The following is a 13,504-nucleotide window of genomic DNA, read 5'->3' as shown; positions in this document are numbered from 1 at the left end:
AGCTTTCACCATAGCTTGATGATGATGACGACGCCAGAACTGGGAAATCTAGGATTTTCCTCTCTCTTGCATTATAAAACGCCATTCCTCACCCCTGCGGGTCACATGTTTACATTTCGGTTTTACGTTTAAATTCCGAAATGCTCGACATTTTCTAAAAGTTCACAAAACACACAAAACACACAAACCTTGTGCTGTATTCACTCACAATTTTTACCACTCCCACAACGCACAAAATGACTCTAAAAGGTGAAAAGTATATTCCTCTAGTTTTAGATGATGTAATGTGAAAATGAAAATTTGCACGCGCGGAAACAAAAAGCCGGGCGGCGCGCGTGCACGTCATTATATAATATGGAAAATTCAATTTTCATATTTCCTGGTGATATATCGGCGAATTATGTTAATATTAAATATTAAACGCGCGTTACTTCCAGTATTAATACTTCGGCTGCTAAATCATCCCCTTAATACTGTTTGATTTATTCGGGCGCGCTCCTACGGCTCCGACGACGACCAACAGGCCACCCCCACACGTTTCCTTCTCTTCTACGTCGGCGACGATCTGCTGAATATCAAAATACCGCCGTTGCCACCGCCCGCCATTTGCTATAAATATTTTCCACTTACCCAGCAGTGTAGTGGGATCGTGTTACCTAAGAAAAAAAAACGACTCAAGTGAACAAGTGTGAATGCGCTCTTCGATTTTTTGCCCGGTTTTCTTCAGCGGCGCGTCGTTTAGTAGCAATATGCAAAGTGTGCAAAGAAAGCTAAACTGAATGAACTTTTTTTTTTCATCGCTTTTTACGAATTGCAAATGTATCGTTTTCGCTTTCATTGCGCCTGCGGCCAGAGGGAAAAACAGAGCTTTTCGTCGCGTCTGCACAAATCGCACATATTGAATCGAAAAAACGAAAAAAATGTGGATTACTATTGGGAACAACGTCAACATTTATTTATAGAACAAAAAAATTGATTTTTAAACGTTTTTTAAAATAAAAATAAAAATTTCACAAACAAATTTAAAAATAAAAAACATTTGTGTTGTTTTTTGTTTTACAGTTTGATAAATGTTTCAATTAAGCTAAATTACACTTGATTCAATCCGGATGTCGAGTCACCAGTGCCCGCCTTGACCTACACGTCTTCATCGCGTACACCTACACCCACAACACCGCACAGCGCACAAACAATTGTCGTCTTTAATTAACAATTAATTAACGATGTCGCAACGCTCGAATAAAAACCAGTTTACAGTCAGACGCGTTTGAACTCGTCAACGCGTAGCCACTAAAACATCGCAGTGCAACAATTAAAAACGCATCTTTTGTTCTCCGTGAAATTTACGAGTGAATACAAATAGTAATTTATTTCATTTGTGTGATCTTTGGCGACGTGTCCATTGTGTGCTGTGTTTGTTATCAGTGCGATCTGAAGGTGTTGTTTTCTTTTGAATATTTGTGCCGCAGAACACGGAAAAAAGAGGAGAGAAAAAAAGCAAAGAGGAGAAATCGTCGAATAGAAGAAGGGAATAAAGGCGAGGTGAAGATTTATCGCAAGCGTCGAGGGAAACGCAGGGTATAAACTGCGGAACGCTGGAGGCGGTCAGGCGACTGAGTCGGGAGCGGCGCGAGATGGAGAAACGTTGCATGTTTTTCACAGCGCTTGCGACCGCAACCATTTTTGCTGTGGCGATTTTATTCTTCATTATCTATACAAGTAACTGTTTTAAATATTTTTTTGTTGGTTTTTGGATGATTTTTTGTTGTTTTTTGTTTGACGGATTTTTAACACTTTTTAGACGTTTTTTGACCAAGTTTTTGTCATTTTTTCTTTAGTTCTTAATCGATTTTGACCAAATTTTGAATGGATATATATCTATTTAAGAATTATTAATAGTTTTTCATAGTTTTTGTCAATTTAAGATAAGTTTTTGATCATTTTTTGTTCATTTTTTCAGTCATTTTTGATCAATTTTTTTTCCAATCACTTTTTAGTAAATTGTGGTCACTTCTTATTAAGTTATGACCAGTTTTAAGTAATTTCAAACTATTTTGAAACACTTATTCATAATTTTCAACAATGTTTCATAAAATTTTGACTTTTTTAAAAAAAAATTTTTAATTTTTAAAATATTTTCGCCAATTTTTCCATAATTTTCTAGCTTCTGAAGACGTTTGCACTTCCCGCCGTTGTGTCCAATCCGCAAATGAATTAATGACAACCCTAGATCAGTCCGTAGATCCCTGCGTGGATTTTTACGACTTTGCGTGCGGCGGCATACGCCGGCTGCTCGCACAAGGTGAAAAACGACGCGCGTACAACGAAAACGAGGACAATTCCGACGACGCGAAAGCGAACGCCGTCAGGGACATGATCGAAGAGCCGCCGAATCCGTACGATACAAAAACGCTGTCGAAGATTAAAACTTTTTACCGCTCGTGCATGCACGAACCGACCGGCAACGAGACCTTCACCGTCTTGGGTGGCGTGACGGCGGACGGGATTAGGGCTGCGCTCCGGGATATCGGCGGCTGGCCAATGTTGGAACGCGGCAATTGGCGTGAGGACCGCTTCGATTGGATCACCACCGTGCACCATCTCGCACGCAACGGCATCCTTGAGGATATCTTCATTCAAACCAGCGTTCAGACCAATCAATATGATATTACAAAATATATTCTTTCGGTAAAAATTCATTTATCAATTTTGAATCAATTTTTCATCACAAATTTAAGTTTTTTACACATTTTTTGGAGAAATTTGATGTTATTGATCAATTTTCCACCGATTTTGATTAGTTATTACTCTGTTTTTTGTTATGTAAAGATACGCATATCAAATGACTATTTGGACGATGCCAGAATCAATACCGAAAGCGATAAGAAGTTACTCCTCGAATATTCGCTGGAAATAGCACTGTTTTTCGGCGTGGATCGCATGCGAGCCGAACGCGACTTGCGCGATATTATGGAGTTTCTTGAACAATTAAAAAGTAACCAATAACTCAGCGTAATTTATAGCGACAAGTTTAATTTGAACTTTTGTGTGTAGATTCGTCAGGCGACAAGAAGTAACGAAGCTATAAATGTTTTTAATCCGCGTTCGATAACTCAGCTGCAACACGACGTCCCAAATTTGTCCTGGCGTGCTTACATCAACGAATTGCTCGGTCCCGGGCTGGAATTAAGCGCCGACGAGTTTGTCAATGTGCCGAACGTCGACGAGCTCAAACGTCTCATCGATTTGCTCCACCGAACGCCGAAAAAGTTCGCACACAGCTTACGCTTTTTGCCCGACGCATGAAATAATCATGTCGTGTTTTAGAATCCTGGCGAATTACCTCTGCTGGCGTATTGTACAAACCTACGCACCTTATTTCATCGAAAAGGGAGGCTTACATGAGCGACTCGCAAAGTTTCCAAAGTTTCATTCACGCTGGAATCGTCGTGAGATTTGCTCAAGATTAATTCGCAAAACGTAAATTAATTTTTTATTATTAATCATTTTTCTTATAAAGAATTTCGTCTAGATTCAGAATCCATAATTCGTTCTTTTCTATCGTCTTTAGTTTACGAGATATTTGCAATTGAAAAATTGTGAAAAAATGAAAAATATTACAAATTAGTAATTTTAGACAGGATTTTGACACCTTTATGCTACAAAATTAATAAATATTATTATTTCATCTTATAAATAATTTTATATACTTTCATATTCTTTAATCCGTATGTGTCTATCTATTTTGGTTTAAAAGATATTTGGCATCAAAAATGTTGCAAAAGAGCAAAAACTCATTTTTCCACTTTTTGTTTCTTTATTTTCGACTCATTTTATTCTTCTAATTTCCATAAATTTTTTATAAAGTTATAAAGAATTTTTCGTAGATTCAGACTCTTTTTTCCGTTCCTCTCTATCACTTTCATTTTCCGAGATAATTGCAATCAAAATTCAATTTTTTTTATTTTTTTGTTATTTTTCTTAATTTTTTTTGTTTTTAGAATGGAAGACGCAGTGGAAACATGCTACGTGCATAGATACGTAACCGATGACGTGAAACGCGCCGCTAAAGAAGTCGTAGACGCAATCCGGAAGCAGCTTATTAACACCGCCGACCAACTGGATTGGTTGGACGAAGACGCGCGGCGTGTGGCGCTCGAAAAGCTCGCGAGTGTTCGAGACTACGTCGCCCACGCGCCACCGGACGCGCCGCCGACATGGCCGGAAGTTTACGAGCGCCTCGACTTTGCCGAAGACCGCTTCGTGGCCAACCTGAGGGCTCTACAGGCGGCCAACGCCGACATTAAGTATCGCAAGCTACGCCAGCCGGTTGTTCAGCACGAATATCGAGAGATAGAATATTCGGTCATAAATAATTACTTGGGTATGCAAATTTACAACAATTCCACACAATCAGCGATTTAGTTTAGTGTTTGGACACGAGTCTAGACGCTAATAAGTTAAAAACACACAAATTACAAAAAATATTTTTTTTAAAGTGGAGGCGCCGGGCAATAACACAAAGTTAAATATATTTTCCAGTGCTGCCATCTGATTATCTCCAACCATTTTACATCGATGCATCACGACCCATGTACATGAACTTTGGTCTTCTGGGAACGCTGATAGCCCATCAACTATCGGAAGTTTTCCTCGAAGGACGACGTTATGATTCTCATGGTGAACTCCGCGAATGGTCAACTTCACAAAGTCTCTTCAATTATGACAATAAAACACGTTGTTTAACTAAACAATATGAACAATTTCATGTGCCTGGATTCGGCCCTAATGTAAGTTGCGTTTTTTTTACGTTTAAAATCTGTTTCTACGCAAAATTAAATTTCGCAACGTGTGTACGGCCACATTATGCATTCCCTACATTTCGAAAGCAGGAATTCCGGAAAATACTCAACGCGCGCACCGAGTGCAAGAAGTAGAAACGCGGAAACGGCGATGTTAACACGTTCCCCACCGACAATTATAATCACAGCCAGTGCGAATATTAACGAACGTAACTTTTACGACGACATTAAAAGCGGCACATTCAAACAAATTCGAAACTTTTAGCAACAAAACTTATAAATTATAATAACATTTTAGGTGTTTAATATGATTTTTTGTAAATTTAAACTTTTTTGAAAGAGAAAAATCGAATTGTGGAGGCGCCGGGCAAGCAGAAACGAATTATGTTAATTGCGGCTTTTTAATGGCAACGACGGCGGCTTCTATTAGGTCGCTCGGTCACGTCCGCTACCGCCAGTGCTGGCGTTGCTCTCGCTCTTCATAATAATCATAAAATAAATCAGGAAACGTCCGGACGCGCCCGGATAGCAAAATAACTTAACTCGGGGAGCGGCGTGCGTCTGCGTTTTAAAGCCATCCGGCTATCGCAAGAAAAACGAAATTTATTTCCATACACGAGCGCTTCCTAACTGGCGCTACACTGTTATTGCTAATTCGGATTTTATATCGGCGAATAAAAGTCACTGGCGTCGAGTATGTGTCTTCTTTTTACGAGATTACTCACTCGCTATGTTTTTCGCGCTCAACGGTCAATGCACTAGGGGGAAAATTATTTGTATTTAGGTTTTTTGCAGAAAAAACAATTTTAGGAAGAAAATTCTAAGTCTGACATAAAATTCTAAGTCTGACAAAAAATTCTAAGTCTAAAAAAATTTTTCTAAGACTAAAAAAAATTTTAAGGCGGCAAAAATATTTTTGAAATGTGAAAAAAAAAATCTCAGTCAGAAAAAAATTTCTAAGTCTGAAAATTTTTATTCTGAGTCTAAAAAATTTTTTCTACGACTAAAAAATTTTAATGCGGCAAAAATATTTTTGAAATGAGAAAAAAAATCTCAGTAAAAAAAATCAAAATTCGAAAATTTTTATTCTGAGTCTCAAAAAATTCTAAGTCTCAAAAAACAAGATCTGGTTACTTTTTAAGAATTCAAAGATGTAATATTCATTGCAATGGTAAATTAGTCTTCGTAATTCAATAAAATATTTAATTAGTCCGCATGACCCACAATCCAATATTTGCCCGCTGCCTCCACGGCAGGCTTGCGTTAATAAATTACGAGCATCAACATGTTAATTTCGCGGCGCGCATAAATCAATCTCTTTCGAGCGCGCACACGTTGAACGCCCTAGCGTGGCGATGATTGCGGTCGGCGAAAGCAAACGTCTCAAATAATAGAAAACGACGCTCCACACTGCGACACCGCGCGCCCGCCAGAAATTTTTAGCGAATTAATCTCTCTCTCGCGCGGCGGGCTGGGCTGCGCTACGGTGTGCCGAGTCGAGTTAATTCCGTTTTAATGACTTTAATCTAAATGCGCGCCGTTAGACACGCGCGGCTCTCGCGACGTTTAAATTCATTGTGCACGCACATTCGTGTGAACGCCGAAAAGCGAAAAACCGGCGGCGCTAATTCCGTTTTTCACTGTCTGCGATTCGCAACCGGCGCGGCAACTTTTTGTTTGCAGACGCAACGAATGCCATCAATTAATATTTTACTGCGTCTCGCGTTACACATTCAGTGGGTTAATTTACCACTTCTACGGCTTGCGGACTTTTTTCCGCCTAAGGCAAGACGCCGGTTGTAATTGTATCACTGGACCAGCTTTGTTAAATATTAATTCTGTGGTTAACCGGCTTTTATTAGGAACTTTGAGAAAAATAATTTGTTTTTTGTTAAAACTAAACCGGGAATCAAATTTTTTAGTAAAACTAATGATAAACTTATTTTGAATCAAATTTTCCATCAAATTTTTGTCGAAAACTAAACAAAAACTAATTCCGAGTCAAATTTTTCTTCAAATATTTTTCTAATACAGAAAAATGCAGAGTTTGATTCAAATTTTTCTCTAAAACAGACAAAAAACTTATTTTAAATCAAATTTTCTATCAAATTTATTTCAAAAAGTAATTCTGAATCAAATTTTACTTCATTTTTTTTTAAACCAAAGCAAAAATGCTGTTGCTTCAAATTTTATTTCTAAAACTGCTAAAATATTATTTTGCATCAAATTTTTCTTCAAATATTTGTCTGAAACTAAAAATAATTTATTCTAAATCAAATTCTTCTTCGAATTTTTTCTAAAATTAATTCTGAATAAAATTTTCCATCAAATATTTTATAAAACAAATTCAACATAAAATTTTTCTTCAAATTTTTACTAAAACAGATTCTAAATCAAATATTTCATCAAATATTTTTTTAAACTAATTTTGCATCAAAGTTTTTATCAAATTTTTTCTTTAACTAATTCTACATAAAATTTTACATAAAATTTTTCTTCAAATTCTTTTCAAAACCAAACAAAATCAAATTTTTCTCCTATTTTTTTTTCTAAAACCAAATAATTTAATTCTGAATCTTAATTTTACTGATTGTTTAAGATAAATGCATCGGAAACTCAACTAGATGACGTCGCAGTGCTCTTCAGTAAATTAATCGCATACAAATCGTACATATCCTGGTTGGATTCGCACGAGTCAGAAGGACGCCTGCCAGGACTCCAGTACTCCACTAGACAGCTGTACTGGATCGCAAGCGCGATGGACGAATGCCACCGCCAGCAGACACCGCTACCGCCGCCACCGCCGCCACAATCGGCACGATCCATTTCGAAATTGCGCGTCGTGGGCCCGCTGCGAAACGCGGAGGACTTTGCGGAAGACTTCCGCTGCCCGATCGATACCTACATGCATCCAGCGGAGAAATGCGCGCTGTGGTAGTCCAAGAACCCACCCCCGGCGGCGGCGGACAAGTGCCGGCTCATTATGTTAAAGGGCGTCATTAATTAACCACGTCTTTAATGAACCGCAACGAAAACAAGAAGAAGAAAAAATTAATCAAAGTAAAAACTTATTTTTTCTCAGTTTTCTCTGTTTTTTGCTATGTATAAGATTAAAAAAAACATTTCACAGTTGGTAAAATTTATTTAAATCCAACTGACCGCCCCCATGATAACGGGCACGGTTGTTTAAACACGTTTTAATTAAATGAATGCAGAAACGCTTTTAGCGCAGTTTAAGTCGCGAATGTTTTTCATCAGCATCAGCTGTGGCGGCGGCAGAGGCGGAGGCGGCGTGTGCATGTCGCGGAATGCGGTGCGGAGCAAGTGACCGGAAAGTTTCGCCAATTAAAACTCGACGGGAGCGCACGCCAGCCGCCGCCACCACCAGCATAGCATACGAATACTACTGCCGCCTCCACCGCCTCCGAATTAAGTGCATGCCATGCAAGTGCTCGCTTTACGTCTATATCTTTTCTCTATTTTCTCTATTCTCGGTTTACTTTCGTAAATGATCAGAGATCAAATGCCGCACAGAGAGAAAAGAGAAATTAAAACGCTGACAACATAACCTCTTTTTATTACTAGTATCTGGTGTTTGTCACACACAACTGCGCTAAGCGAAAGTGAGGTTATGGCGCTGTTAAGCTTTAAGCGAGGGGGAATCCGCGATGCTTGTGACCCTCTTGAGATGCGACAACTCACAACTCTCGGCATAACCTCCGCAACCCCAAGTTGTATTTAATTATCTCGATTGACGATAAAACACACATAATCATGCGACACATCATCCCCTACCGTTTATTCACAGCTGTTCGCTTGGGGTGCTGCTGGAAATCAAACAAAAATGTAGGAATCACTGACGGGGAAGATTGTGGAGGGTGCTAAACGTACTAAAAATATCCGTAGGGGTGCAAAGTGCAAGCGTGTCTTATCAAGAGTGTATCAGGTATGGGTGGTGGTTAATTTTTGCTTCATTTGTCACGAGCACGTGCACGTGTGGTTAGGGGAGAGTTTACACTAGTTTTAATTAAGAAAAGAAAAAATGTTTTAGAAAAATTGGAATATCTTTTTAAGTAGAAGTCGTAGAGGGTTAGTTAATATGTCATTTTAAAGAGAATTTATTGTTCCATCTTCATACAATATCAAATTTTTAATATTTTGTCAAATATTAAATAATAATAAAATGTAAAAAATGTCTAATTAAATGTTGAAAAAATGTTTTTAGAAAAATTTAAAGATCTTTGCAATTAAAAATCGAAGGGAATCGTAGTTTTAACTATCCTATCTTATAGAGCATAGTCCGTAGATTAAGACGCAGCGATCAGATCTTATTTATCCCTTTTAGTTTACGAGATATTCGCGATTTAATAAAATGGGCAAAATTGCAAAATGTCACTTTTAGCACTTTTAGTCGCATTTTCGACCTTTTACTGTAGGAAATATAATTATTTTATATTTTTATCTGATTGAGAATTTTCCAATCTATCATAATCAACAATTTGTTGCTAGCTATCTCTTTTAGTTTAAGAGATATGAATTTTTGAAAATCGTCGAAAAAAAGTATCAAGCACCCCCCCTTGGCAATTTTTTCTTAAGACTTAAAATTTCATCTCTCAGATTTCCCTTTTAACTATCCTATCTGATAGAGATTGGTCCGTAGATTAAGACGCTGCGATCAGATCTTATTTATCTCTTTTAGTTTACGAGATATTCGCGATTTAATAAAATGGGCAAAAATTGCAAAATGTCACTTTTAGCACTTTCAGTCGCATTTTCGACCTTTTGCTGTAGGAAATATAATTATTTTATATTTTTATCTGATTGAGAATTTTCCAATCTATCATAATCAACAATTTGTTGCTAGCTATCTCTTTTAGTTTAAGAGATATGAATTTTTGAAAATCGTCGAAAAAAAGTATCAAGCACCCCCCCTTGGCAATTTTTCTTAAGACTTAAAATTTCATCTCTCAGATTTCCTTTTAACTATCCTATCTGATAGAGATTGCTCCGTAGATTAAGACGCTGCGATCAGATCTTATTTATCTCTTTTAGTTTACGAGATATTCGCGATTTAATAAAATGGGCAAAAATTGAAAAATGTCACTTTTTAGCACTTTTAGTCGCGTTTTTCGACCTTTTACTATTGGAAATATAATTATTTTATATTTACAGCAATTCGTTCAGTTGCTATCGCTTTTAGTTTAAGAGATATGAATTTTCAAAAATCGTCGAAAAAAAGTATCAAGCACCCCCCCTTGGCAATTTTTTTCTTAAGAATGAAAATTTAATCTCTCAGATTTCAGTTTTAACTATCCTATCTTATAGAGAATAGTCCGCTGATTAAGACGCTGCGATCAGATCTTATTTATCTCTTTTAGTTTACGAGATATTTGCGATTGAATAAAAAATCGTCAAAATTTGAAAAATTTAAATTTTTTTGCACTTTTAATCATATTTTTCTGCCTTTTTGCCCTACGATATTATAGTTTATTCCGAAAATATATAGAATCAAGTGCCTTGTGGCAAGCATCGCACAATGAAGAGACGAAGATAATAGAAGACACTGTATATTTGTGTTCTCTTATTTTCTCGCAGGCTAAACCATATAAACGAATACGTTTATTTTTTTTTAATGTCGTTTCATTAATTTTTAAGTCACAACGATTTTAAAGAAGTTTTCACTTCAAAAATGTCAAAATATAACTTTTTTGAGTGTCGAGCAAGTATTGAAGTCAATATTTTACCGTTTTAGTGTCCGTATTGATTGATTCTTACCATTCATCAGTTTTAACTGTCCGCCTATTATCACGTTACCGCAGTTGTGTGCTACTAAATTACCAACATGGCCGCCCCGCTTGTCAAAGCGCCACATTCGTACACATTGAGCAAGCGCTTTCCGAATAGCCCGCGCACAATATTTGCATGACGTTGTTTACATGCACACACAAAATGGCGGAGGATGTACGGAAAGAGGATATGTGCCATGGACCGAATGAATGCAAGCTGACCACCGATCGAAAATCCATATACAAATCGTCGGCCGGCCGTCAACATGCTCATAGATATTAATCAGAATTTATAACGAAATCAATTGCAGCCGGGGCGCCGCCAGCGGACCACTGTGTGACAGTTGCCGGAAAGTGGCGAAGAATGGTTTTAACGAGCCGGATGCCCCAAGAATAAACGCGGGGACCTCATTGCGCCGGATCGCTTTTGGATGCCGGTCGGGCATTAATGGCCAGGATAATAATTTCGGATTTCATGCGCGTTATGTTTTATGTGCGCATTGTATTGTATTCGGCGAAATATGCGTACCCGGAAAATTGGATTAAAATTGATCACCATTGGTTTCAGTTGCACTCGGGGTGAATCAAAAAATTCTTTTGAGAAATTGCGTAGATATTTTTATGTTTTTGGATGAATGTGAATAATCCGAGGTGAATTGATAGAGCCGGAAATGATCCGTCCACGACAAGCTTATTAAAATAAAGCCACTGCGATATACGTGAGGCGGCTATAAATCAAAATCGTAAATCACATTCGTTTGGGCTTACACACAAACCGCACACGTTTGTGAGTTATTAACCGGGCACGCGAGCTTTTAGGTATTTCGCCAATTAGCGTACGCAATGCTGCCACGACAACGTTTCCGACTGACAAGTTGGGATTTATTTCCATTGAATCTTGCATCAGTTCAATTTCTGTTCAACATTTTGTCACGTTTGACTGTTTTATCGATTTTTTTAACACAAAATTAAGTTTTGCTCAAAATTTACATGAAAATTTTCAACTTTTAAAAAATGTTCAACTACTGGGTTTATAGAGAATTTTCCGAAAATTAAGTATGTGAAATCCGTTTTTGTCTATCTCCTTTTGCTTACAAGATATTCGCAATTAAAAAAATGGACAAAAATAGAAAAATTTTACTTGATTGCATTTTCGTTGCGTTTTTGGAACATTTACTCAAAGAAATATAATTATTTTATCATCCAATCTTATAGAGAATTTCCCAATCTTTCATAATTTTCAATCCGCTAGACGTTATCTCTTTTTGTTTAGAAGATATTCATTATCAAAATGCTCGAAAAACATTACGCATAACGCTTTACACATTTTTTCTTATCAATTATTTTTTCATTTATATATTTTCAATTTTACGTTTATCTTATAGAGAATTTTCCTAAAATTAAAAATTTGAAATCCGTTTTTGTCTATCTCCTTTTGCTTACGAGATATTCGCAATTGAAAAAAATGGGCAAAAATTGAAAAATTTCACTTGATTGCACTTTCGTTGCGTTTTTGGAACATTTACTCAAGGAAATATAATTATTTTATCATGCAGTCTTATAGAGAATTTTTCAATCTTTCATAATTTTTCATCCGCTAGACGCCATCTCTTTTCGTTTAGAAGATATTCATTATCAAAAATTCTCGAAAAAACATAACGCATTTACACATTTTTTCTTATCAATTATTTTTTCATTGTTAAATTATCAATTTAACGTTTATCTGATAGAGAATTTTTCGCAAATTACGAATTGAAATCCGTTTTTGTCTATCTTCTTTTGCTTTCGAGATATTCGCAATTGAAAAAAATGGGCAAAAATTGAAAAATTTCACTTGATTGCACTTTCGTTGCGTTTTTGGAACATTTACTCAAGGAAATATAATTATTTTATCATCCAATCTTATAGAGAATTTCCCAATCTTTCAAAATTTTCAATCCGCTAGACGCTATCTCTTTTCGTTTAGAAGATATTCATTATCAAAAATGCTCGAAAAACATAACGCATAATGCTTTACACATTTTTCTTATCAATTATTTTTTCATTTATAAATTTTCAATTTAACGTTTATCTTATAGATAATTTTCGGAAAATTAAGAATTTGAAATCCGTTTTGTCTATCTACTTTTGCTTACGAGATACTCGCAATTGAAAAAAATATGGGCAAAAATAAAAAATTCACTTTTTAGCACTTTTAATAAGGTTTTTGGACCTTTTACTTCGGGAAATATAATGATTTTATAATATTAGTTTATAGAGAATTTTTCAATCTTTCATATACTATAATTCGTTGTTAATTATATTATTTAGTTTAGAAGATATTCGCTAAAAACTAAAAAATGTGCATCTTTTTGTCCTTTTCGAAATTTTATTTCCTATATTTAAATTCGTATAAAGGTGCAAAAAACATAAACAATTCGTGAAATTCTAAGCCTAATGGAGATGATTACCTGCGTTTATGTGTCATTTAAATTTTGCGCATCTTTTAACACGTTTTTGTTCTTCGTCTTTTTTTTATTACTTTGTTTCAAGTCTTTCACGTTTTTATTTCTGGCGTGCGTCTGCGTGCGTCTGGCCCTCATGAAAAATGTACATCTTGCTACTTGTTTTCGTGTATGAGCTCGCTTTTTGTTTTATGTCCGGCGAATTAAATAAATTACGGGCATGAAATATATGACGTATGAAAAATAAACCTCTTTTTTGTAGGCCCTCGTTCGGCTTTCCTTCCGTGCGCATAAAGCGGATTGCTTTAAAATGCTTTTTATCCTTTGGGCCATTATAATAAATGGATGGCGTCTGCACCGCGAACGGGCAAGTCGAAACACTGCACACTGAAGAAATATTTAAAAGCTTTAACAGCAACAAAAGGCAAAAATGCGGCGCGCTTTTTGTCAAAACTTGTATTTTTCTAAATTC

General features: G+C 36.4%; 1 protein-coding gene across 1 annotated transcript; it reads left to right on the top strand.

Moving 5' to 3' along the window:
- Nucleotides 1–1,460: 1,460 nt before the first annotated feature.
- LOC135790727 (neprilysin-2-like) lies at nt 1,461–8,927 on the top strand. Its single transcript, XM_065300993.1, has 8 exons — nt 1,461–1,719; nt 2,165–2,688; nt 2,830–2,991; nt 3,055–3,269; nt 3,328–3,480; nt 4,002–4,384; nt 4,543–4,790; nt 7,402–8,927. Exons 1-8 carry the CDS (start codon nt 1,635–1,637, stop codon nt 7,738–7,740), a joined length of 2,109 nt encoding a protein of 702 aa, XP_065157065.1. The 5' UTR covers nt 1,461–1,634; the 3' UTR covers nt 7,741–8,927.
- The last annotated feature ends 4,577 nt before the right edge of the window (nt 8,928–13,504 follow it).

Source organism: Atheta coriaria, unplaced genomic scaffold (genome assembly GCF_025399875.1).
Source record: "Atheta coriaria isolate IRGN ID8LTWV9N9 unplaced genomic scaffold, Caltech_Dcor_3.1 hic_scaffold_4_pilon, whole genome shotgun sequence".
NCBI classification, from domain to species: Eukaryota; Metazoa; Arthropoda; class Insecta; order Coleoptera; family Staphylinidae; genus Dalotia; species Dalotia coriaria.
This window is presented reverse-complemented; position numbering and strand designations above follow the sequence as displayed.